The sequence below is a fragment of the Pituophis catenifer genome, unplaced genomic scaffold, assembly GCF_029215685.1.
Source record: "Pituophis catenifer annectens isolate HBS135680 unplaced genomic scaffold, rPitCat1.0.hap2 SCAF_5, whole genome shotgun sequence".
Taxonomy (NCBI): domain Eukaryota; kingdom Metazoa; phylum Chordata; class Lepidosauria; order Squamata; family Colubridae; genus Pituophis; species Pituophis catenifer.
In genome coordinates, this window is record NW_027256885.1 from 31,881,566 (window position 1) to 31,908,964 (window position 27,399).

At 37.5% G+C, this 27,399-nt stretch overlaps 1 protein-coding gene across 1 annotated transcript; it reads right to left on the reverse strand.

The window, feature by feature from the left end:
* Positions 1–11,011: 11,011 nt before the first annotated feature.
* Positions 11,012–26,622, reverse strand: LOC139317641 (vomeronasal type-2 receptor 26-like). Its single transcript, XM_070944726.1, has 4 exons — positions 26,479–26,622; positions 24,112–24,963; positions 13,787–13,913; positions 11,012–11,910 (listed from the first exon to the last, which is right to left on the reverse strand). The coding sequence occupies exons 1-4, from the start codon at positions 26,620–26,622 to the stop codon at positions 11,012–11,014; spliced, it is 2,022 nt and encodes a 673-aa protein (XP_070800827.1).
* Positions 26,623–27,399: the final 777 nt, after the last annotated feature.

Consider the following 27,399-nt stretch of genomic DNA (forward strand, 5'->3'; position numbering starts at 1 on the left):
ACTCTTGCACAAATATGGTGAAATGGACTTTTTTACATAGTAGTCATTTTGGCATGAAATAGTAGGACATATACAGGTATTAGCAATGCATTATAGAGTTCCATTCCATTTAGGTTTACAGCATCCAGCTGTCTGTGGTTGCTCCAGTGTATGGGGAGGTCATACTAAATATTTGCCACTTTAGCCTATGGAAGGGTTTCCTGTTTTTGAATACTGCGTGTTGAGGGTAAAACTGCCCTCTGCAAAGTGGTGCAACGGACCAGACAGCGAATAGATATGTTGCTTATCAAAACATACAGATACTCACAGACTCTGAACATTGTAAGAAAATAAACAGTCTTTACTTGTAGTAAAACAAACAAACTTGGCTTCTTAAAACAAAGATAACACTTCTTCAAATAATCACAGTTCAATACAAAAACATTGTTTGCTTACAATTCCAGTTCTCTTCAGTAACACAGACACAGTTCCTTTCAGCAGTTCAACCTTCTAATAGCAGGAGGAGAAGTGAATGAACTTCCTGCCTTCTTTTATGTCTGCTTAGCCAATTAATCAATTAGTCATCTTGTAGCAGTTAAAGTTACAGAACATAGTTTGCTATATATTACCTACCCAACCGTAGGATAAGGATCCAACATTCTCCCCTTTGGGTAGACTAATATATTTACAATCTTAAACCATACTGTTCACATGTATCTATATGTTTCCTACTTCCCTGTGCTTTTGTGAAATAATCAGCCACATTGTTTTCTGATGCACAATATACAAGTTCTATCATCTTGTTCATTATACATTCTCTTACATTGAGATACCGAAGATCTGTATGTTTTGTTCTAGTCTTTACAGCTATATTTGTCGCCATTTTTATCGCTGCCTGATTATCTTCGTATATTATTATAGGATCTTGTATATCTATTCCTAAATCTAGCATCAGCTGCTTAATACTGATCAAATCCGTATATAACAAAGACAAACAAGAAAACTCTGCCTCCATTGTAGACATACTTAAATGCTTCTGTCTTATTGAACGCCACCATATCAAAGATTTACCCAGAAATACATCGATTCCTGAGGTTGATTTTCTTGTATTCACATCTGTTGCGAAACTAGCATCTGCATAAGCGGTTACATGAAAGTTTTCTGATGGTTGTAGATATAATGCATGATGCATGATATATTTCAGATATCTAAGAATACGTTTTGCTCCTTGCCAGTGTCTTTCTGTAGGTTCCGTGTTGAATCTAGCTAATTGGTTCACGCTATAAGAAATATCGGGTCTAAACCAATTGCTAATGTATGATAAACTGCCAATCAACGATTGGTATATCCCTTTATCAAACACTGGACTTTGCACATCAGTGTTGCAATAATCTTGAGCCATAGGTGTTTTTGATGGTTTACACAATTCCATTCTGAACTGTTTTAATAGATTATTAATTTTATCAGTTTGGGATAATTTAAATCCTCCCCTAATTTTTTCGATCCTTACACCTAGGTATTGTTGTATCTCCCCTAGATTTTTAATCCTGACATGAGCTTTTAATTCATCAACAATCCTGTTGGCCTCTTGCTCATTCTTTGTAATCAGAGCTGTATCGTCCGTAAAAAGAAGTAATAATGATACTATACCATCCCTTTCCATTTTAAATAAACATCGATCTGCTAATCCTGCTTTAAATCCGATATTCTTCAATGTTTTTACAATGAACTGGTTCCATTCATAACCTGAATTAAATAAACAACAAATTCCATTCAGATGGGATGCTCCAGTTGGCATAATATTGAGGTATCAAGGAGAGAGATATCGATTAAATACTGTTGAAAAAGCAGAAGAATTTTACTTCAATGTTTTTAAAACTGGCCCAACATCTCCACGTACATCCTCAGTGTCAGGCATAGAGAAGGGTGATAAAGAGAAGCAATTTGAACAAGAGTCAGAAGAGCAGCGGAAACAGATGGAGGTGGAGGCAATGGAAACTCAAGGAGCTATAGGGGTTTTTTTGGATGAACCATTGTTGGATCTTCCTTTAGAGGCTATAGGTGGACCACCCAAAAATACAAGAGAAGTGGCAGTGGATCTCGACTTGATGTCATATAAAGCTAAAGATCAGCGTATAACTCGATCAGCTTACAAACAAATTCTAGAGAAACAACAACTGCAGAGGTCTAAGCCACCACAAGATAAGAAGGGAGCCAAGGGTAAAATACAAAAACTTGAAGCTATGGGAGGAGCCAAGCCAAAGACTACCAGTTTGGAACAGAAACTTCAGCAAATGCTCTTAACGCTTCAGGAGACTACAAATGACAATTAAGTTTCTATCCTGGAATGTGAATGGATTGAATTCACCACAGAAAAGGAGGAAAATATTTCATTATCTGAGACAATTTAATAATGATGTTATGTGTTTGCAAGAAACTCATATTAGAACACAAGATCAAAAATATCTGATAAACTCTAGATTAGGAGCACAATTTATAGCCTCAAATCCGGAGAAAAAGAATGGTGTGGTGATTTATATAAATAAAAGACTGTCAGCTAAAATTATAGAAGCAGATGATTGTGGAAGATATATAGCAATTGAACTTTATACATATAATGGTCCAATTTTGGTGATTGGAATTTACGCTCCTAACCAACAACAAGAGAATTTTTACAAAATATTGTATTCTAAAATATTACAATGGGACTATAGATCCATTTTACTTATGGGAGATTGGAATGGAGTAATAGATCTTAAAAAAGATAAAAAGAGTTTGGCAAAGTCATGTGTTAAATTACCACAGATCTTTTTCGATATGAAAGAAGATTTGGAATTGAAAGACATATGGAGAGTGCACAACCCAAAAGAACTGGACTTTACTTTTTTCTCAGACAGGCATAGATCCTTCTCTAGGATTGATTTTATCCTACTTACGGCTGATTTACTTCTAAAAACAAAGAAAACAAAGATATTTCTGAGGACTTTAACTGACCATAGCCTGGTATGGATAGAAATAGAAATGGGAAAGAATGAGAGAAGATCGTGGAGAGTAAATGAAAATTTGTTTAGATATGAAAAGAATGTAAATGAACTCAAAAAACAAATGAAGGAATTTTTTGAAATGAATTTGAATAAAGGTACCCCTATTGAAATTGTTTGGGACGCGAGCAAGGCATATATGCGGGGGGTACTGATCTACATGAATTCTAAACTTAAGTTTAATCGACAAAGAAAAAGATTAGAACTGGAAGGAGAGATAAAGAAAAAAGAACAGTTACTTATAAAAAATCCAACAGATGAAAAACTACAAGGAGTTATAAAACTTTTGAAAGATCAATTTCAAATGCTCATAGCAGAACAAACAGCAACTAATTTACAATTTGCAAAACATAATACATTTTGTAACGCTAATAAACTGGGCAGGTGGCTGGCTTACACATTGAGGAAGCAGCAGAGTACTCGGACTATTGATAGTATTGAGTATGGAGGGAAGGAAGTTTTTCAACAAAGATTAATCAAAGAAGCCTTCTTAGATTACTATGCCAAATTATATGCTAAAGATGATATACTGAATGAACTTATAAATAAATATCTAGAAGAAAGGAGAGTTATGAAAATTTCTAGCAATCAAAAGGAAAGAACGAGTCAACCAATAACAGCTGAGGAGATTATCGTTGCTATTAAACAACTGAAAACAGCTAAAGCTCCAGGGACGGATGGTTTAACTGCGGTGTATTATAAAACCTTACAAGTAGAAATGATTGAACATCTTAAAGACTTATTTTGTAGCATACAACAAGGGGGTAAAATACCCCCTTCATGGAAAGCAGCTTTTGTCTCATTGATACCAAAAGAGGAAGCAGGTTCTACAAAACCAGAAAATTTTAGACCAATAACACTCTTGAATACGGATTACAAAATTTTTGCAAAAGTATTAGCCAACAGACTAATGCCAGTTATCCAAGAGGTGATTCATCATGATCAAGCAGGATTTATAGAAGGCAGATATATGAAGGATAATGTGAGGCAAATTATAGACTTATTGGAATATCTTGAGAAGAATAAACAGATCCCTGCAGTGCTGGTGTTTTTGGATGCGGAGAAGGCCTTTTATCGAGTGAATTGGAACTTTCTATTAAAGACTTTAAGAAAGATGGATTTTGGGGATCAGTTTGTGCAGGCGGTTTCAGCAATTTATCAAGAGCAAACAGCACAAATTATCATTAATGGAAGCTTAACGACAAACTTCAGTTTAGAAAAAGGCACAAGACAAGGGTGTCCGTTATCCCCGTTGTTGTTTATCTTAACTCTAGAAGTCTTGTTGAACACAATACGGGACTCGAGTACCTTGAATGGAATAGTTATAAGGCAAGAGGATTACAGAACAAGGGCATTTGCAGACGATCTGGTTGTTACCCTAACACAGCTGATGGAATCAATAATCCAGGTGAAAGACATTATAGAAGAATATGGTATGGTATCAGGATTTAGACTGAATCAGAAAAAAACCAAGATGATAGTTAAAAATATGACAGAAGATCAAAAGAAGGAACTTGAAAGGAAGGCAGGTTGTGAAATAGTACCAAAGGTGAGATATCTAGGAGTTCAAGTTGCAGATTCAAATATAAAATTGTTTCAAAATAATTATGAGGTGTTGTGGCGAAAGGTACAAAAGGATATGGAAACCTGGAAAAAACTGCAGCTGTCTTTACTTGGAAGAATAGCAGCAGTTAAGATGAACGTTCTACCTAGATTTTTATTTTTGTTTCAAATGATTCTGGTGCTTAAAAGTGATAAACAGTTGATGGAATGGCAAAAAGGAGTGAATAAGTTTGTTTGGAATGAGAAAAAGCCGAGAGTTAAACTGAAAATTATGCAAGATGTTTGTGAAAGGGGTGGCCTTAAACTTCCAAACCTACGACTGTACTATGAAGCAGCAGCATTGACACAAGCAAGTGATTGGTTTGGAAGGATAAAGACTGGAATATTGAATATAGAAAGTTATGATCTTGAATTTGGTTGGCATGCATATTTATTTTACGAAAATAAAGTGGATAAAGTATTCAACAGCCATATACTCAGAAACTCCTTGATGAGAGTATGGAAGAAGCACCGTCTTAAATGGGATTATAAAATACCGTTGTGGTTGAATCTTGGTCATATCATACGGAATATAAATATAAAGTCACTCGGGGGGTTTTTATACAAAGAAATACTTTTTAAGGATGGGGGCAGATGGCAGCTAAAGACATTAAATACACTGTTGGAAGAAGGGATTAATTTAACTTGGTTACAGTATAGTCAACTTCAATTGAGATGGAAAGAAGATCAAAAAACTGGTTTAATGTTGCATGAAGAAGAATTGGTATGACAGATAAAAGAGAAAGGCCCAATGCATATTAAGAGGGTCTATAACGTTTTGCTAGAAAGAGATTCAGAAAATGAATTGGTTAAAGATTGCATGATATTCGATCGAATAAGAAATAAATTTTACCTGATGACTCCGATTTGGCTTTCCCCTTTAGAGGCAATGACACACCCGACTCTTTATAACAGAAATAAACCACTAATCTACCAAGCCCTGTTGGAACCTTCAGGCAAAGTAAAATCTCGAAATATGCTGGGGGAATTAGGCTATGAGCTAGATTGGTGGTCATACAATCAGATCCAATCTAGGACAGCTCAGGATAAAAATAAAGGAGGAATTTATAATTCTCTACAGGAACTTGATAAGATCTTGTTGGGGAAGGATGAGAAGGTATTAGCCAAACTCTATCAATTCCTCTTAATGGACTGGATTGGAGAGGAGGTCATCAAAGACTCAATGATTGCCTGGGGGAGAAATTTGGGATACTCGATTGAACTTGAAAAATGGGAAGAAATCTGGGGGACAACCTTAAAATTAACAATGTCAGTTTCCTATAAGGAAAATATATACAAAATGCTATATAGATGGCACCTGCCCCCGGCTAGATTATCGAAGATGTTCCCGGGGACCTCTCCGGTTTGCTGGAAATGCAACGCCGCTATGGGAACTTACTTTCATAGTTGGTGGACCTGTCCCCGAGCAAAAGAATATTGGGTTAGAATTCAAAAATGGATTTTAGAAATCATAGGATGTAGAATAGATTTGAACCCGGAAACGTTTTTACTAGGCATGAAACCAGAGAATTTAAACAAATCTAATTGGTATTTCGCTCTCCACATCATCATTGCAGCCAGGATCTCGTTCGCGCAAGAATGGAAATCTAAAAATATCCCATCGGAGGCTATGTTAATTACAAAGATCATGGACTGTGCAGAAGCAGACAAGCTTACTGGACTTTTGCGAGATAGACAAGAATCGGGGTTATATAGGAGCTGGGACAGATGGTATGCTTGGCTGCAAAAAAAGAAATCTTAAGAAGAACGAAAATATTAACCTTAATGTGAACATGGGTAAATACTTCCAGGAGTACTGCATGACGATTGAGAATTTTTTTTCTGGCTAAACCTTCCTTTCGTTTGATGAGTTAGCTTAATGGAAGTTTGTACTTTCTCCAGGCGAAAATTGATACTTTAAAACTCTATATGTATTATATTACTCTCTGCAATTCTATCCATATTATTATATTTTTTTCTGTATTTTTTAATAATTTTCAATAAAAAATTAAAAAAAAAAAAAAGATTGCATGATAAAATGGGCACAAAACTTTGCAGAACCAGTTATGATGGAAACGTGGAAAAAATATGGGTCCAGAATGTTAAATTTACGCAGTCACAGAATTTGAGGGAAAATTTTTACAAAATGTTTTATAGGTGGCATTTAGATCCTAAGAAATTGTCGTGCATGTATCCTAATGTTCAACCAAAATGTTGGAGATGTGATTGCTTAGATGCTACATATTATCATATATGGTGGACTTGCAAGAAAGTGAAGGCTTTCTGGATAAAAATTTGGTGGGTTATGCAAAATGTTTTGAAGAAAAAACTTCAATTTTCTCCTCAATTGTTTTTATTGGGTATAGTTAAGGACTTTTCACTGGGTGAAACAAAATTGCTACTGTATATGATGACAGCAGCTAGGTTACTGATTGGTCAATATTGGAAAAGGGATGTTATGCCTACTATTGAAGAATGGACTTTGAAGGTGGCCAGTTTTGCAGAAATGGCGAAGATATCAGCATACTTAAAAGACCGGACTCAAGAGACCTATGTATGGGAGTGGAAGAAATGGATAGATTATGTGCAGAATAAATATCAAACTAGGAAGTACCAGATAGCTTTTAGCTGAATGTTGTGTAGAAATGTATAGTATACAGGGGGAAGAATAGTTGAATGTCATGTAGAAATGTATAGTACACAGGGGGTAGAATAGATGGGCGGTAAAGTATTATACAATATGATTTAGATTTGGATTTCATCTTGGGGAAGTCATGAGGGGACGGGAGGGTTAGGGAGGGTTAGGGAGGGAAAAGGGGGGGAAATGGGAAAATTTGTATTTGTAAAACTTTTTCAATAAAAAAAAAAGAAAGTTGTTAAGTGTGTTTTACCCCATTTACATCCTTTCAGTTGTTGTTCAGTCTGTCTTCCCCATTGTCTTTGCTTTTCAGAAGGTTGCAAAAGACGATCACCTGACCTCTAAACACTGTAATCCAGGGGTGTCAAACAGACTCAGATGCGTCACGTGCTGGCCATGCCCACCCCCGTTTTAGCGAAGGGGGAAAAGTTGTGATACATCACGTGACGACATGTCATCGTGAGTTTGACACCACTGCTGTAAACCATCATAAATATTCCAAACATCTGAATTTTGATCACATGTCCATAGGGATGCAATGGTTGTAAGTGTGAAATATGGTCATAAGTCTCTTTTTTCAGTGCTGTTATGACAACAGTAAATAAACTGTTGTTAAGTGAAGTACTACCTGTACAAATTTCCTTCATTTTTTGGTTGCATTTTAATAAGGAGACTGAGACATAATTATATATGGTTATTATCAGTGGTAGGATCCTGCCGGTTTAACAACTGGTTTGGTGATCGGGCTTTGTGCATGCACAGTTTTACAAAAACGTACCTTGTGCGTTACTGCTGGGGAGTAACACAGCTGAGGCGTGGTTCGCTCCCAGCTACCAGTTCACCCGAACTGGTCTGAACCAGTAGAATTCCAGCCCTGGTTATTATACCATTGCTACAACAATAAATCTAAGCCTTTTGCACAGCGCTATATGTTCCCTTCCTCAAGAAGTCATTGTTCACTCTAGTTGTTTTTGATAATTATAAAACAGTCCCCAACTTTCTCTTTCTGGGGGAAGTTGTGGATCCGCAGTTATGAAAGGCCCTGGAACACATAGATTATCAGAATTAGTTTTTTTTTTTTTTAATTTGATTTATATGCCGCCCTTCTCCGGAGACTCAGGGCGGCTTACAATGCGTTAAGCAATAGCCTTCATTCTTTTGTATATTTTATACAAAGTCAGCTTATTGCCCCCACAAACTGGGTCCTCATTTCACCTACCTTAGAAAGGATGGAAGGCTGAGTCAACCTTGAGCCTTGGAGAGATTCGAACCAGCAGAAATTGCAGGCAGCTGTGTTAATAACAGGGTGCACTAAACCCCTGTACTATCAAGTTTGATAAGGTACATTGGTAAGGTAAAGGTAAAGGTTCCCCTTGCACATATGTGCTAGTCATTCCCAACTCTAGGGGGTGGTGCTCATCTCCATTTCAAAGCCAAAGAGCCAGCGCTGTCTGAAGATGTCTTCATGGTCATGTGACCGGCATGACTAAATGCCAAAGGCGCATGGAACGTTGTTACCTTCCCACCAAAGGTGATCCCTATTTTTCTACTTGCCTTTTTTATGTGCTTTTGAACTGCTAGGTTGGCAGAAGCTGGGACAAGTAACGGGAGCTCACCCCATTATGTGGTACTAGGGATTCGAACTGCTAAACTGCCGACCTTTCGATCGACAAGCTGAGCATTTTAGCCACTGAGCCATTGCGTCCCTTTGTCCCTTTGTCCATCTGGCTGTACTAAAACCAGATTAAGGTCATGCAGACCTTCTTAGTGATCTCTCAGCTGTCTTTTGGACCACTTGCAGGAGTTAAGTATGGGTGAACTGTTTGCCTGCAGTTGTCATCATTCTTCGGGGGCAAGTTTCAGAAAAGCTTTCTCTTTGGGAACAGGTTTCCATTATACCCAGTGTTCCATCATATTCAGAGTGAACTCTGCTGGCACTTAGGAAAGCCAGTAACCTCTGGCTATTTCAGGAAGCCTTTGGGGGCTGATAAAATAATGGAAAATGTGTTGTTAATGAGCATGTCTTTCCTCAGAATGTTGCTGAAAATGATGCCACCACAACTGTCTGTTTTATGGTTTAATTTTTTTTATTGTATTGGAGTAGCTGTCACTTAAAGGATTCAGTGGCTCAGTGACTAAGATGCTGAGCTTGTCAATTGAAAAGTCGGCAGTTCAGTGGTTCAAATCCCTAGTGCTGTGTAATGGGGTGAGCTCCCGTTACTTGTCCCAGCTTCTGCCAACCTAGCAGTTCAAAAGCATGTAAAAAAAAGCAAGTAGAAAAATAGGGACCACATTTGGTGGGAAGGTAACAGCATTCTGTGCGCCTTTGGCATTTAGTCATGCCAGCCACATGACCATGGAGACGTCTTCGGACAGTGCTGGCTCTTTGGCTTTGAAACAGAGATGAGCACCGCCCCCTAGAGTCAGGAACGACTAGCACATATGTGCAAGGGGAACCTTACCTAGCTGTCACTTAGAACCAACTGGTATTGAAACACTATTAGTCTAAATCAGGGGTCTGCAAACTTACACACTCAAAGAGCCATTTGGACTCGTTTCCCACAGAAAAGAAAACACCAGGAGCCACAAAACCCTTCCCGTGCCTGACTATTTCTTGAGCGGCCACAAAACTAGCATATGTAGTTGAATTAAATGTTCCGTTTTCTTCTGAAACTTTTCCTTTCTTGGGTTTATCCATGTTTGGCCTACCCGGGGTTGAAAAGCTCAATAAATTGCGTGCCAGCAGGTATCACACATTGGCGGTTGTGACGCACATTTTTAGTGACAGGGAGCCACAACAGAGGGGTGAAAGAGCCACATGCGGCTCCAGAGCCGCAGTTTGCTGACTCCTGGTCAAAATAAATAAACATAGGATTGTTAATTGAGTATCACATTTTAATCAGGCAAAATAAATCATTTACTGAGTGGGATGGATGGATGGATGGATGGATGAAGTCAGCCAATCATCAACCATTTATTTATCATTTATTTCAACTAGCTGGGCTGGCTTGAGTTAAATTTTAAATTGATTTTAAATTGGGTTGTTTTAATTTACAGCCAAAATATTTAATTATTTTAAACTGTTTTTAAATTTTGTATGTTCTGTTTTTTACTTTGGCTGTTCACCGCCCCGAGTCCTATTTGGAGAAGGGCGGTATAGAAATGGAAACAAATAAATAAATAAATAAACCACAATAGGAAAAAAAATGGACACTGGAAACGGATATTGAAGCTGCAATCTTATCAAAAGTTTCCTGGAGTACAGCCCATTGGCTTCCTAAAATTTGATCTGTGTGACTATTTAAATCCTCATAGATAATAGGACCAAGCACATACATCTTTTCTTCTCTGTTCTTCGTGTATTTAGCTGGTAAATCTACAAAATCAAAATAAGCACCATCACTTGACTCAGAATAAAGCTGTTCATATGATCTGGAAATTTAAATCCAGACTTGCATAGGAAATTTACCTATGTACAATTACATCCTCCCACCATTGCATGCCTGATCTCTAAATACTCTAAGGCTAGGTACTGAAAAGAGGTGAATCTAGTTCAGAAATCTCATTTTGTATTAATTTAAAATGTTCTTTTATAGAGCTAACTGCTGGAAATGGCATTTAGGCTAGATAAATTAACACCAATAGCTCCTTGAAGCTAAAGGAAAAGCTGAAAATGGTTCGTTCCATTCATTGTTTAGAATTTATATGGTTTTTAAATTTGTTAGCTGAATGCCATAAATATCAAAAATCTTTAGTGCTTTATTCTGAGCAGTTCCCTATTATTTAATTCAGGTTTCACTAGAATGATATAAATTTTTGGAAAAAAAATACAACTCAGTAAGCCAGCACTGGCGGCCAGGATGGAGAAGATCTCTACAGCCACCATATATTTTCCCTTAGTACTAAAATAAGCTGGGAAAAAAGACAACCAAACAACACAGAATATTAGCATGCTGAAGGTGATAAACTTGGCTTCATTAAAAGTATCAGGCAGTGTCCTGGCTAGAAAAGCTGCTATGAAGCTCACGATAGCCAAGAAACCCATAAAGCTGAGGACACAGTAAAACATGACATTTGAGCCTTCGTTACATTCTAATAAAATTTCTGCAGGCAAAGAATGCACGTCAAGATCTGGGAACGGAGGAGCGACAGCCAACCATGTTATACAAATAATTATTTGAAGAAAAGAGCAGGAAAAAACAATGGAGTTGGCCAGGGGTTTTCCAACCCACTTCCTCATTTTGGAATTTGGCTTGGTGGCTTTAAAAGCGAGAATCACAATTACAGTTTTAGCCAAGACACATGACACAGCTATCGTAAAGATGATGCCAAAAGCACTTTGTCGAATAAGACACAACACCTTCTCAGGCTGGCCAATGAACAGTAAAGCACAAAGGAATGAGAGCAGGAGAGAAACAAGGAGAGTATAAGTAAGATTCCTGTTGTTGGGTTTGACAATGGGAGTATCTTGGTACTTTATGAAAATTCCAAGCACCAATGCTGTGATAAAAAAAAATGAAAGTGCAAGAACGGTTAAACTAATCCCTAAAGATTCTCTGTGTGACAAATATATAATTTCTTTCAGAAGACATCCATCCTGTCCATGATTTGGAAATTGTCCTTCTGGGCACTGAATGCAATCATCCATGTCTGAAAGAGAATTCATGTCTAGTATCAATATGTAATATTGCCAAAGCCCTAAAAAAATCAATTAAGATACATCTAAAAGAGACAACTTTAGTCTTTTCCATCACTGAATTATGTGGCGGGGAAGTATTGCTTTACAAATTGGAATGTTTAGTAACCCCATTGTATAAGTCACTACCATATATCTGAAAGGCCCAGAGAAGGGAGAAATTATGATTTTTTAAAAGCACATTCTTGGTATTTTGCTCTGTCTATTTTATATGTAATGCATTTGACTCATGTTATATGTGTAATCTGGTTTCTTATAGTTTTAACAATATACACAAAACAATGCATATCAGAGATTATCTAAGGGACCGTCTCTTGCTGATCACATCTACCTGACCAGTGGTGAAATTCATTTTTTTTTTACTATCGGTTTTGTGGGCATGACTTGGTGGGTGTGGCTTGGTGGGCATGGCAGGATTTTGCAAGGATACTGCAAAATCCCCATTCCGTCCCCACTCCTGGGGGAAGGATATTGCAAAATCTCCATTCCCACCCCTCTCTGGGGCCAGCCAGAGGTGGTATTTGTCAATTCTCCAAACTACTCAAAATTTCTGCTACTGGTTCTCTGAACTACTCAAAATTTCCGCTACTGGTTCTCCAGAACCTGTCAGAACCTGCTGAATTTCACCCCTGTACCTGACCCATTAGAGCGGGGAGGCAGGGAATGCTGTGGGTCCCATCCCCAAGAGAGATACACCTGGTGGGACACAGAAGAAGGGCCTTCTCCATGGTGGCTCCCTCTCTCTGGAACATCATTCCCCCAGAGATTAGAATGCCCCCCACTCTAATACTCTTCCAGAAGGCACTGAAGACTTGTTTCTGCCAGCGGGCCTGGAGAACCCAGAGTGGGATGGAGCCCATTAAATGGGTCATGTGACCTGCTGCCACTAGGGCGGGAAGTGGGGGGTGATTTTATTATATTAATTTATTTGATTCTTTTTTATTAGTTTTATTGTTTTAAATGAGGTTTTATATTCTGTAAGCCGCCTCGAGTCGCCATGGCAAATAACCACCAATAATAAATAAATAAATAAATAAATAAATAAATAAATAAATAAATAAATAAATAAATAAGCAAGCAAGCAAGCAAGCAAGCAAGCAAGCAAACAAACAAACAAACAAATAAATAAATAAATAAATAAATAAATAAATAAATAAATAAATAAATAAATAAATAAATAAATAAATAATACAGGACTATATCTTCATCTGCAGATGCTACCATCATGATTTAACTGAACAACTGTTAAAATATAAGGTCAGCTTTGCACCTTATATATATCTATCAATATGTGTGTGTGTGTGTGTGTGTGTGTGTGTGTGCATCTGTGTGTGTGTTTGTGTGTGTGTGAGAGAGAGAGAGAGAGAGAGAGAGAGAAAGAGAGAAACAGAGACAGAGACAGAGACAGAGACAGAGACAGAGACAGAGACAGAGACAGAGACAGAGACAAAGACAAAGAGACAGAGACAGAGAGAGAGGGGGGGAGAGAGAGGGGGAGGGGGGGGGAAGGGACAGAGACAGAGACACACACAGAGAGAGAATATTTGTGGTCAATAACCAGAAAACAAAACTTAGTTTTCAAGACAGTGTTGACTTTTGGTGGAGTAGTAAAGACTGGTTTGTCATTGCCTTCTTCCCAAGACCAGAGAGTCAATGTCACATAGCTGATTTCATATCATAGGGTGGGACTAAAACTCATGGTCTCCTAGATTTTAGCCTGGTGCCTTATCCACTATAACAAATTGGTTCTCATATTTGTATTTGTATCTGTATCTATCTCAGTCCTACACAACAAATATTTTTGACCCATCAATGCATTAGGTATCTTACCCTCCTGATTTGAAATCTTCCCTTTTGGACAAGGAAAGCAATCATAGCAGCAAAATGGCAGCCCTTCTTTTTTTCTCTTACTAAATCCTTTAAAGCAGTTATCATTGCATATTGAAACAGGGCATGTCTAAAGATAAAATAAAACAAAAACAATGATAGCTATATCTCAATTCATGTTGCAGGGAAAAAGTGACTAGTTAAATATAAGGTGTGACAAGATGCAAAAGAAAGATGAAGGATGGACTGACCTGATTTGAATGTGTATGTGCTGTTTGGTCTGGATGAAAGGAAGGCTGTTACAGAGAAATTTGTAGTTAGAAGGGCATAATTTAAGATTTGGGTGGCACAGGGTTAATGTGAATATTATGGGACATGGTGGCTCAGTGGCTAAGATGCTGAGTGTGTCAATCAAAAGGTCAGCAGTTCAAATCCCTAGTGCCGCGTAACGGGGTGAGCTCCCATTACTTGTCCCAGCTTCTGCCAACCTAGTAGTTTGAAAGCATGTAAAAATGCAAGTAGAAAAATATGGACCACCTTTGGTGGGAAGGTAACAGCGTTCCGTGTGCCTTTGGCATTTAGTCATGCTGGCCACATGACCACGGAGACATCTTTGGACAGTGCTAGCTCTTTGGCTTTGAAATGGAGATGAGCACAGCCCCCTAGAGTCAGGAACGACTAGCACATATGTGTGAGGGGAACCTTTACCTTAATGTGAATATTAAAAATAAGTTTGTTAGATTTACTGAAAATACAGAAGGAATATAAACTCTAGGCTGTGGTTTAAAATGCCTTTGTAGCTCTCAGCACAGGAAGCATTTGATAGAAGAGAAATGCATACTAAGTGGTTGACTTACTTTGATATATGAGAATTTTGTCAAAGAAAATGTAGAGTAACAGCAGAAGAAAAACTGATGGTAGAATGATGTTCATGTCAATGGGTTTTATACATACAGTTAGTATAAATATTTAAAGTAGAGAAAAGAACTTTTTGGTCTGAACAATATAAGACTTAATTTGAGATGAAATTTCTGTCACAACATCATCCACACCATAACTCACTCTCCTTCATTTTAGGATTGGCTGTGAGTAAACCAGGTTTTTTTTTCTTTGACGAAAAGACCTGGAAACCCAAAACAAATTCATTGACCCATACCTGATTGAACCTGCTAGGCCACACAATATTATTCTTGTCAGATGTAAATGCCTTATTCTCTAATATGTAAATAGTATATGAATGGGGTATCAGGGGTTAACTTATTCTTCACTTCTTAATGTATTCATAATTCACCACTCCCACTTATAGCTCCACCCATTGTATATATAAGGAGCCACCTACACCCTTTTCCTCGCTTCTATCTGTGAATATTCAGTGAATATAGAATGCCTATTGTAAATAAAAGGAAGTATATTTAAACCTTTAACTCTCACTAATTTTATTGAGTCTGATCCTGAAAATATTGCAACAAGCTGGTAGCAGAGGATGGTTAATTGACTCAATAAAAAAACTTTAAAAATGTCTAAGAAAGATAGGCCCAACACCAGGGCCTACAGCAAAGAAATGGAAACAGAACAAGAAATAATCAACGAATCCACAAACGCAATTTCGAGAGAATCCGAAGAATACACCACTGAAGACGAAGAAATAATAGACGAAAATGATGACCAGGAGGAAATCGAAATAGAGAATAACGAACTCAGGTCAGAGATATTAAAACTATTAAAAAGCCAGAAGAATGATGAAAGCCTCATCGCGAACCTCCAAGAAATGCTGAAGAACAGCGGAGCAGCGAGAGAGAAAAACATCACTAATGAGAAGTCTAAAGACCCAAAAACAGTGAGTGATATGACTGCAGAGAAAGTCATTACGAAGAAGAAAAACAGTGATCCCGCGCGAAATTTTGAATGGCAGCCATCTTGGTTTCAACAGGCCTCCAAGGTGAGCGAAGCAGAGCCAATCAAAATGCTCAATTCAAAATTTCTGGCGCGAAAAACGTTATCAGACAACGAAAATGAAAAAGAAGATTCGAACTCCTCAGAAGAATCAGAATCAGAAAGTGAAGATGACTCAACAAAATCTCAAATAAAATCAGCAATGAAAACACTTTTTGCTGCATTTGGGCCAAAACTAAAAATTACCAAAGAGCCACCGAAGAAGCGAGCGAGCAAGCCGATGCCTCAGGACCTGCCCGCTCCCATCCTGACTTCGAGAGCGACGACGCCCGAACCCAGAGAGCCTTGTCGATTCCGCCCTACACCACAGACCGAGGCAGGTGCCAGCGCCCCCAGAAGAAAGAGAAGAGCAGCCGCCGTCGTCAGAACTCCCAAGGTCGAACCAGAGACCGACTCGTCTGAAGCAGAGCGGAGCGAGCGAGCCGCAATGGAGAGAACCTTCCACGACGACTCCAAAGAAGAAATGGACAACGCGCATGCGCGAAACTACGCAGACGGTCCGGGAAGACATGAACTGGCGAGAGAACCACGCAGACTCGTTGCGAGCATCCCCATGCCGTTTTGCAATTTTCTACACTTGCGAGACCACGGACTACCTCAGGTCGTAAGTAATGGACAAAATAATGTCGGAAATTTACCCAGTGACTTCCCAAAACTAAGGGTTGATGGCATTAATTTGCAAGAATGGTATCAACAGCTCCAGGTTGTCTTTATGAAGGAAAATTTACTATTTTTTATCACTAGTCCCCCAAAAAGACCTTGGACTTTAAAAATAGATTGTTTACACCATAGAGCATTTTTCTTAATAATATCTAGTGTGTCTCCTGCAATGTATCATAGCATCAAACCTAATCTGACTGTTTCAGAAATTATTCAATGCATGTTTAATTTGTTTCACAGCGATAGTGTGGCTACCACCACAAGAATGTCTAAGGATTTCTTTTCATCTAGAGTGAAACCAGGGGTTTCCATAAGTGAGCATTTAATATCTTTAAACAAAATAAGAGCTGAGCTGCATTTGAGGGGGGAGGTGATTTCAGACCAAACAATGAAAAGTGTTATTATCAACTCACTTGATTCATCATGGGACAGTTTTATGTCACATTTAGACACTATCAATCTAGGATATTTATCCATAGAAAGTCTATCCAATAAATTGATAGCAGAAGACAATTCAAGAAGAAATCGTTCTAGCAATCACACAGAACACAAACCTTATAGGAAAGTAGCTTTCCAAGAAAAATATAATGAAACATTTAAATGTCACAATTGTGGATCCAGGGAACACAATAGAAGAGATTGTCCCAAAATTTCAAGGGAAAGACATAGGTCAGAATATAGGAACAAATACAATTATAGACAGTCTTCCATAGATAGACATAGATATAGAAGCCCACCAAATTACAAAGAGAATAGAGGGGGCAGAGATAATTCAAAGGATAGAAAATCTGGTTCACTGAATGGATTAAATAAACAAAACAACACTAAAATACAGCAAAATGAGAACAATAATTGGCTTATTGATTCTGGAGCAACTAATCACACCACTAATAACAAAAATATATTGTCTTCATTTACAGAAGATAAATTTGTAATAAAGGTAGCTAACCAAGAAAAGGTTCAAGTATTAGGCAGAGGAAATGTAACCTTGCCTGGTCTAGGAAAAATAGAGGGGGTATTGTTAATACCTGAAATACCTCATAACATACTAAGTGCCATAAAACTAAGTAGAGATTCTGACATTAATATAGTTTTCTCAAAGGGAAAAGCGACTTTGGAGAAGAATAAAATAAATATAGGCACTGTGATGATTAAAGGAGGCCTACCTTATCTGATAACGAAGGAAAAATGGTTGCATAACATTGATTCAAATATGGAAGATTATATTGAAGCAGATGATGAAAATATTAGTAACAGTGACAATGATGAATGTAAAATATCTCATGATCACGCAGATGCACACAATGAAAAAAAACCAAAAATAGGTAAACCAATTCATGATGAGTGTGCTCACATCTTACATAGGAAGTTAGGACATGCCAGTTTTCCTGTAGTACAAAAAATGACTGAACACGCAGAAGGTGTCAAAATAAAAAATTGTGAAAACTATTTGGAATGCTCAGTATGTAAATCTACAAAACTAAAAACTAGTCCCAGGCCAAGAAAATCTACTAGATCAACTAACAAAATTTTTGACTTAGTACACATGGACTTAGTTGGCCCATTAACTCCATCAATCACCTATAGAAAACGTTACTTCCTGACAATAGTAGACGATTATAGCCGTTATGGGTTTGTTTATACATTAAAACACAAAGATGAAACCTTTCAAAAATTTAAGGAATTTTACAAACGCATAGAAACACAACACAATATCAGAATAAAACAAATTATGACAGATAGGGGATGTGAATTCATGTCTAAAGAATTCTCCCAATGGTTAAAGGATAGAGGAATGCTACATTACACGTCTAGTCCATTTTCTGCGTTTCAGAACGGGATTGCAGAGAGAAAGAATTCCACATTACAAACCATGATTAGATGCACATTGGAGGATGCTGGCTTAAGCAAACAATTTTGGTCAGAAGCCTTACATTATTCAAATTACACACAAAATAGAACCTGGTCCAGTATTGTAAATAAGACACCATATGAAGTAATGTATAATAGGAAACCAAAATTAGCACACATGCACATATTTGGAGTCACTGCAGACGTACACATACCTAAGCAGTTGAGAAGAAAGGGAGAAAACGTATCCAGAAGACTCAGATTTATGGGATATGAAACTGGCACCAAAGGGTACAGATTCATTGATAATAATAACAAATTTATAGTTTCCAGAACAGCTGTGTTCCATGAACAGGCCAACTGGTCTAAATTACATCTTAATGAAATATTTCCAAATAAATGTAAAGATACAAAATCTCATGAGAAAGGAACCATAGAAAAACAGAATATCAACAAATATAAAAGCAAAACCAAAACTTGGACAAATAGCCAACACAAAATAAAGACAGACACTCTAACAAAAAAAGAAGCAAGATATTTGCATGATAACAATAGCAAACCTGAAAGAGTCATTAGAAACAACAGAAATCAAATGCCAAATAAATACAGAGATTACATAATGCATATGGATGGTGAGCCAATAACACCTAATACTTATGAGGAAGTGTTAAAACTCCCTCGTGAAGAAAAAGAAAAATGGGAATTAGCTATGAAAAAGGAGATGGAAAGTTTACAAGGATTAAATGTATTTACACCTGCAATTGCACCTAAAGATAAAACAATTATTGGTACCAGGTGGATATATAAAATTAAGAACTTAGAAGGAGGCAATACTCTATATAAAGCTAGATTAGTTGCACAAGGTTATGCACAGAAATATCCGGAGGACTATACTGACACGTATTCCCCCACTGTAAGAACAGAGAGTGTCAAAACAGCTCTAGTGGTAGCATCAGCACTCAATCTTGATGTATTTCAATATGACATACAGACTGCGTATCTACACGCAAAACTAGATAAGGAAATATACGTAAGAGCACCTCACAGTCAATACACCAACAAAAATGAAATTTGGCTGTTGAACAAGAGTTTATACGGATTAAAACAATCTGGTAAAAGATGGTATGATTGTTTAGTAAAAGTACTTAAGACCATGGATTTCAACGCTACCACTGCTGATAACTGTTTCTTTGTCAAAAAGGGTGATGATTACATTGAATTTGTGTTGATTTATGTAGATGACATTTTATATATAGGAAAACACAAAGAGAGAAGAGAAACTTTTGTAAATAAGTTAAATGAACATTTCTCGTTGAAATCTCTAGGTAAAGTGAACAAATATCTTGGTGTTCAAATTAATAAGACTAGAAGGGGATTCAAACTTACTCAGAGAGATAAGATTATAGAACTTTTAAATAAATGCAATTTAAACAATGCCAAACCCTGTGATACTCCTATGCAAACTGATTTTCTTAGAAATACTGATGAATCTTCCCCTGAATTCAAGGATAACACGTTTTATAGATCAATCATAGGTTCACTTCTTTATATATCTAATTGGACTAGACCAGATATCGCCTTACCACTCAATTTATTATCCAGACACGTCAGCAAACCAACAATGTATCACTGGGAAGCTGTTAAAAGAATTTTAAGATATCTGAAAAGTACACTAGATTTTTGCTTAGTACTAGAACCTAGTGATAATAAAGAACCAAAGCTTGCATGTTATGCAGATGCGGACTGGGCTGGAGACACATCATGCAGAAAAAGTACATCTGGTTATATTTTTCTCTTAAATGACTGTCCAGTTTACTGGTATACTGGTAAACAAGAACTAGTAGCCACTTCAACGACAGAAGCGGAATATGTTTGTTTATCCAAAGCTGCAAATAACCTTGTATGGTTTAATGATTTAATTTCAGATGTTTGGAAAAAACCTGCTTTGCCTTTTGTTATGCATGAAGACAATAAAGCAGCCATTGAAATATCTAGATCTGATGCCATTGGACAAAGGTCCAGGCATATAGATATAAAATTTAAACATGTGAGGCAATTATCTCAGGATGGATTTATTAAAGCAGTGCATTGTGATACTTCAGAACAATTAGCTGACATATTGACAAAGCCTTTACCTTCTAAGCAACACAAATATTTAACATCTAAATTGTATGTCTTGTATTGTCCTGAATCTGAATGTAATTGGTGTTGTATAACGAATCGGCATTTAGAGGGGGATTTGTCAGATGTAAATGCCTTATTCTCTAATATGTAAATAGTATATGAATGGGGTATCAGGGGTTAACTTATTCTTCACTTCTTAATGTATTCATAATTCACCACTCCCACTTATAGCTCCACCCATTGTATATATAAGGAGCCACCTACACCCTTTTCCTCGCTTCTATCTGTGAATATTCAGTGAATATAGAATGCCTATTGTAAATAAAAGGAAGTATATTTAAACCTTTAACTCTCACTAATTTTATTGAGTCTGATCCTGAAAATATTGCAACAATTCTCATCAATGATGAATGAAGTATTTGATGAAACATGCGGGTCTATCTTTCCAACTTTGACTCTAAGAAAAGATTGGTTTGGGAACGTCTTCCAGTTGATAATATCAAATGCAGCTATTCTTTCACCATTTTGGTCAAAAGAAATCTTTTCTCCAGCACTGTTGTTAAATGAAACTTTTCTTAGAAAGTGATGTAGCTAAGATACAAAGGGAGAAAATTCATAAGGATAACTATTTAATAAGTGAGAGGCATGTGCTATTTTTAAGAAGGAAGGAAGGAAGGAAGGAAGGGAGGGAGGGAGGGAGGGAGGGAGGGAGGGAGGGAGGGATTGGATGGGATGGGATGGGATGGGATGGGATGGGATGGGATGGGATGGGATGGGATGGGATGGGATGGGATGGGATGGGATGGGATGGGATGGGATTGGATTGGATTGGAGGGAGGTGTGCAGGAGGTACAAACAGAGAATATACAAGGTACAAACAGGGATGATAAACTATTCTATTAACAATGTATGAGGTATCAATAGTATAACAGCTTTACTGAATCTTTCATTACTGAATTTGCTATTCCTTTTGTTAGGTAAAGGTAAAGGTTCCCTTCACACATACATGCTAGTCATTCCTGACTCTAAGGGGTGATGCTCATCTCTGTTTCAAAGCCGAAGAGCCAGCGCTGTCCAAAGACGTCTCCGTGGTCATGTGGCTAGCATGACTAAACGCCAAAGGCGCACGGAACTCTGTTACCTTCCCACCAAAGGTGGTCCCTATTTTTCTACATGCATTTTTTATGTGCTTTCGAACTGCTAGGTTGGCAGAAGCTGGGACAAGTAACGGGAGCTCACCCCGTTACGTGGCACTAGGGATTCAAATCGCTGAACTGCCGACCTTTCGATCAACAAGCTCAGCATCTTAGTCACTGAGCCACCGCATCCCTTATTCCTTTTGTTAAGGCTGTGAAAAATATTGAAGAGGTCCTTTCTTTTGTTTATGCTTTGGGTAAAAAGCCCTTTTCGAAACCACAGGGCCTCTCATTTCTAAAGAGTATACCAAACCTCCCCTATTGATCTATTTTGTGTCATTCTGACAGATTTTCCAGTTGAGGAGCTTTCAGAATGTGGTTTTCAAGAGTTAATCTAGGTTTGAATTGATCTTGTCACAGTATAGTCTACTACAGCTATCATGATATTGTTGAACTCCATGACTGTAAAGATATCTAAGTTGGTACAGATACCGAATCCATGCAATGAGATACAACTTATAACTTTTCTGAATCCTAAAAAAAATCTCAAGTGTCCTCATTCCCATCCTAGGAAGATCTGGGAGACAAGCCTTGCTGAGGAGTTGAATCTATTGGGATCTTGTAGCAAATTCTTCTCAGTGGCATCACCTGTCCCATGGAACAACTTGCCTTCATATATAAAAGACTACTTCTTCCTAAAGAGCATCCATAAAGAAGTAAAATTTTAGCTTGGATAAATTATGTAGTTATTTTGGGTCCACATATCCTTAGATACATAAGAATTTGAAAAGTATACAAGAAAGATTTGAAACCTTGTTTATTCAACAAACCACACCATTTGGCGGAAGGGTGATAAACATATGCCAAGAATGTTGATAGGGCTGTTTCAGTATAAATTGTTTAGTAAAGCTATATGGTAGATAGGTTGAAGTTTGTATACTTGTAAAAGATTATTTTAGCTGTTGTGAATATATTGTGATACAAATTAATTTTAGAACAGAACAGAACAGAACAGAATAGAATAGAATAGAATATCGGAGTTGGAAGGGACCTTGGAGTCTTCTAGTCCAAACCCCTGCTTAGGCAGGAAACCGTACACCACTTCAGACAAATGTTTATTCAACATCTTCTTAAAAACTTCCAGTGTTGGAGCATTCACAACTTCTGGAGGCAAGTTGTTCCACTTATTAATTGTTCTAACTGTCAGGAAATTTCTCCTTAGTTCTAGGTTGCTTCTCTCCTTGATTAATTTCCACCCATTGCTTCTTGTCCTGCCCTCAGGTGCTTTGGAGAATATCTTGACTCCCTCTTCTTTGTAGCAGCCCCTCAGATATTGGAACATTGCAATATTCCAATCATGTGTCCCCTAGTCCTTATTTTCATTAAATAGACATACCCAGTTCCTGCAACCGTTCTTCATATGTTTTAGCCTCCAGTCCCCTAATCATCTTTGTTGCTCTTCTCTGCGCTCTTTCTAGAGTCTCAACATCTTTTTTACATCGGGGTGACCAAAACTGAATGCAGTATTCCGAGTCTGGCCTTACCAAGGCATTATAATATAATATATTTTATTTGTGTTGTTTTCATTTCATGTCCCATTTCTTGTAATATTCATTGCTGTTCATATCTTATTTGTTAATTATTTAATTGTAGTTGGATGCCTGAGGCAAAATATCAAAAATTAAAAATTCCTTCCTTATTGCTTTAGGATCTACTCTGCTGGTTAGAATCTATCCCTGTGATGATAATGTATATTTCTTTTTACTATTTTCTTGTTTTTAATCTGTTTATTTGCTGTGAACAGCTCCTATTATTTTTATTAATAATAACAGGAAAAGGCTAATACTTCTTTGTACAGGCAAAAATAGAAGACTCTTCTCTTTGATTTGTTTAAGATTGCAATTCAGCTCTAGCCTTCCTTCAATAACATCAAGTCCAAAGAAACAGGTCATCTGTCTTGATCCTAACAGTTCATGAAGGAAACCAAGCCACCATGGCATCCCTTAGGGCTGCAATTGTTTAATGTTTGCTAAATGATTAAAGTAGACATCATAATAAGCATTCTAATAATCAGTTAATGTAAGAAGAATCTGAGAGCTGGAATGAATGGTTCTTTGTACTCAGTTGTTTCCAGTGGTGGGATTCAATTTTTTTTTACTACTGGTTCTGTGGATGTGGCTTAGTGGGTGTGGCTTGGTGGGCATGGCAGAGGAGGGATACTATAAAATCTCCATTCCCACCCCACTCCAGGGGAAGGATACTGTAAAATCTCCATTCCCTCCCCACTCCAAGAGAAGGTTACTGCAAAATTCCCATTTCCTCCTGATCAGCTGGGACACAGGAGGCAGAGAATAGATGGGGGCAGGGCCAGTCAGAGGTGGTATTTACCGATTCTCCAAACTACTCAAAATTTCCGCTACTGGTTCTCCAGAACTGATCAGAACCTGATGAATACCACCTCTGATTGTATCTCATCCATTTGACATAAGAAATGAAAGGCTGTGGGGCAAATAGAAAGGAAGAAAGACCTTCATCCAATCTAATACCTTATTTCCTAAATAATTTCAAACTTGTTACATGTACCTATTTTCCCTTGGGTTTTACCTGCCATGAATGTTGATTGAGAAGCTTCTGCTCTTTTGACAATGTGTGTTGTTTGGAATTCATCCCATGTATTAAGTGCAGGGCGTGTGCCACAGTATGGACGGCATTGTAGATACTATAGCTGTGAGCAGTCATCCTCGTTTCAAAAATAGACTCAGAGAGAGTGTTCAGTTTCTCCTCTCCAGTGCAGGTCCTCTCGGGTCTGTCCCTTGAGTTTCGGTTAGACAAGGAGCATCCAAACACGCTTTCCCAAAATAGCTGGAAAAAGCCATCCTCTTTTTCTGAGCTAGGTTTCCTGGTCTGAAGAAATGTTTGGAATCCTGATATCTCCTCAGAGTGAACTGCCAAAGCGAGAGCACCGTGAAGGAAGTCTATGCCCGTATTCCTCTGAAAAGGGAGGGAGGCGAAGTCCATCTGGGCTGTCATGATCCAAACTTTACTCTCAGCCTTAGTTGATCGGTCATATTCTGAAAGTGCGATGAGCACTCTGAAAACGAGCATCGTCTGCAGTTCTCCATGTGTGAATAAGACGTTGTAACTGCTCCGCTCAGTGATCTTATAGGTTTCCACCCCCTTTTCTACAAGATTAAAGGTGTTACTAGAAAAGCTGTGCTTGGGTAACTTTTGAATGAAATCAAAGCAAATGCCGCTCTGAGAAAAAAAAGGAAGGACTTTCTGCACAAGCCTTTCCCCGTTCTCATCTTCGATATAAAGCACCCCTATCCACGTCCACCTGAAATATAGAAGTAAGTAAAGAATTCCATTGTATTGATGGGTCCAGTTTGGAAACATCTGTTGAACAAAAGCTTCCTCGCGTTTGTTATCCATCGCTGGAGAAGAACCATACATGAGCTAAAGGAGATTTGAAAAGGAGATCAGGTTTGCAAAATATATTAATATGCATGTGTGTGTATGTGTGTTTGTGCATGTGTGTATCAGTGGTGGGTTTCAAAATTTTTACTACTGGTTCTGTGGGCGTGGCTTGGTGGGTGTGGCTTGGTGGGCACGTCAGGGGAAGGATACTGTAAAATCTCCATTCCCTCCCCACTCCAGGGGAAGGCTACTGCAAAATCCCCATTTCCTCCCAATCAGCTGGGACTCAGGAGGCAGAGAATAGATGGGGGTGAGGCCAGTCAGAATTTTTACTACCAGTTCTCCGAACTACTCAAAATTTCTGCTACCGGTTCTCCAGAACTGGTCAGAACTTGCTGAAACCCACCTCTGATGTGTATACACACACAAACACATGCACACAAATTAACACAAATCCAAGTTGCATAGAAAAATAAAACAGAAAATATACTTATATGCAAATAAAAAGCAAATTTACCACATATGCACTATAAACTATTATAATATTATTGAAACGGAGGAAACCCATAAAATCCATCCAAATTTGATTTTTTTTTAAAAAAAGGGGTGCCTGTCTCTGATGTCTCGTTACTTTAATTTTATCTGCAATTTTTTTTTCCTAATGTGGCAATTAATTACAATTTCCTAATGTGGCCGTGTTAATCCACATTTCAACTGTTATATTTTCTTGAGTTTTTCCAGTGTTCGGTAACTATTATAGTCACCATTACCTGTTCAGGCTTCAAAGGTAATGTATAAATGCACACCTCTCAAAACATGACTGAAATTTTATGTATACCTTTGTTGCGATCACATTTATATACGAAGCAATAACTTAGATACACTAAACATATTTGCTTTTGGTTTTTCAGCAAATGCAAGAAATACTTAATTAAAACTACCTCAAAAAAAAAAACCTGCCATTCCCAGGAGGCAACCAATATAGTGTGATTAGCGCTCACTGGAATATACCTATTTGCTTATCTGGCAACACTTGTTCTATGGAACAAAGTAATAAACTAATATAGCTACTGAACCCTAGAATACCTTACATAAAAGCAATATGCGCAGAGAGACAGCAGACTGCAAAATAGAATGAAATATTTTAAATATTACTTTGCTGCTGTTATGTGAACAGTAGGGAGAAAATTAATGTTCAGTCTCTGGATTGTTTATCAAATGGAAAAAAAAGACCAAACTACTATCTGAATTAAGAGATTTCAGGAACTTGAAAATATTTTTGTCTAGGAGTTAAACACAAGGATCAGGGAAAGCACAGCATTTGATTTAGGATTAAGAAATCCAGTTGCTGTCATTTATTCTCTCTCAAAAAAGTTTCTCTCCACACCACCATAAAATAAAACTATGATTTTAGCTACTGAAATTAAATAGGTAATATATTCATTATTTTTAAGCTTGAAATTTGCTCTTATAAATCAACGCAGTAAGACTAATTTTGGGAACACTCCATATTTACTCCTGAGAAAGCCCAGGAGAATCTAGAAAGTACTTTACCTGTGGAACCTTGTAGATACCTAGAATGGTGGCCATATGGCAGCAGACATTGGAATCAGGTCCTCCAATGACTGCAGCTGCATTGCTTCTACTATCACACTTGTAGTTTGGAATGAACTTCTTCCAGGTAGAGAGAAGTTCCATTGAGGCAAGATAAGTTGAGCTTGCACTCAAGTGACTGTTATAGATCAGGAACCCCAGAGTGATGTTTGGCAAGATGTGAGGGTTTTCATTGATTTCTTTTACCGCAAACGCCAGAGCCAGAATATGTTGGTAATTCTGAGCCAAAATCCTATAAAAGTGGATGTATTATTGGGAAGAAACACTGTGATAAAAACAAAGGCATCATCTAGAATGATAGTTTTTTTTTTTTTTTTTTTTTTTTGTTTCGAACAGTACCTATTTTGATAGCCAACACATCATTTTAAGTAAAGGCAAAAAAAGATATATTTAGGTTCATATGGCAAGGACAAGAATCAAGGACAGATTTTAAAACCCCCCCAAGATGCAAAGAAATGAGGAGACTTGGCATTGCCTGTTTTGAAGATGCATTTTTCAACTTGCTCTTTGATTTGGATGGAAGAATTCATGTTGCTGGAAAGTAAAATAAGTTTAGCACTAGAAGAGCACAATACATACAGTAGTGGCCAAAATTGTGGAAACTTTTTGGGAAAAGTGTATTTTCTAAAACTAGCTAATAACACCACTTTTTTTTATTAGTACCATAAAATTATATATCAATGGAAAGATAATTTAATCAAGAATGTAATGCAATAACTTTTATGAAGGATTAAGAAGAAAAGTGAAACACGTAGAAAAAACAAGATGTACAAAAATTATCACCATGTCAGTTAATACTTAGCTGGGTAACTTTTAGCATGAATTACGGCCTTACAACATCTTCTCATGGAGTGAACTAAG

Coding starts and splice junctions, on each gene's coding strand:
- LOC139317641 (XM_070944726.1), bottom strand. CDS start 26,622: ATGGAACTTCTCTCTACCTGGAAGAAGTTCATTCCAAACTACAAGTGT. Junction 13,914..24,111: donor TCAATCAACATTCATGGCAG/GTAAAACCCAAG, acceptor TTTTATCTTTAG/ACATGCCCTGTTTCAATATG. Junction 11,911..13,786: donor GAAGATTTCAAATCAGGAGG/GTAAGATACCTA, acceptor ATTCTCTTTCAG/ACATGGATGATTGCATTCAG.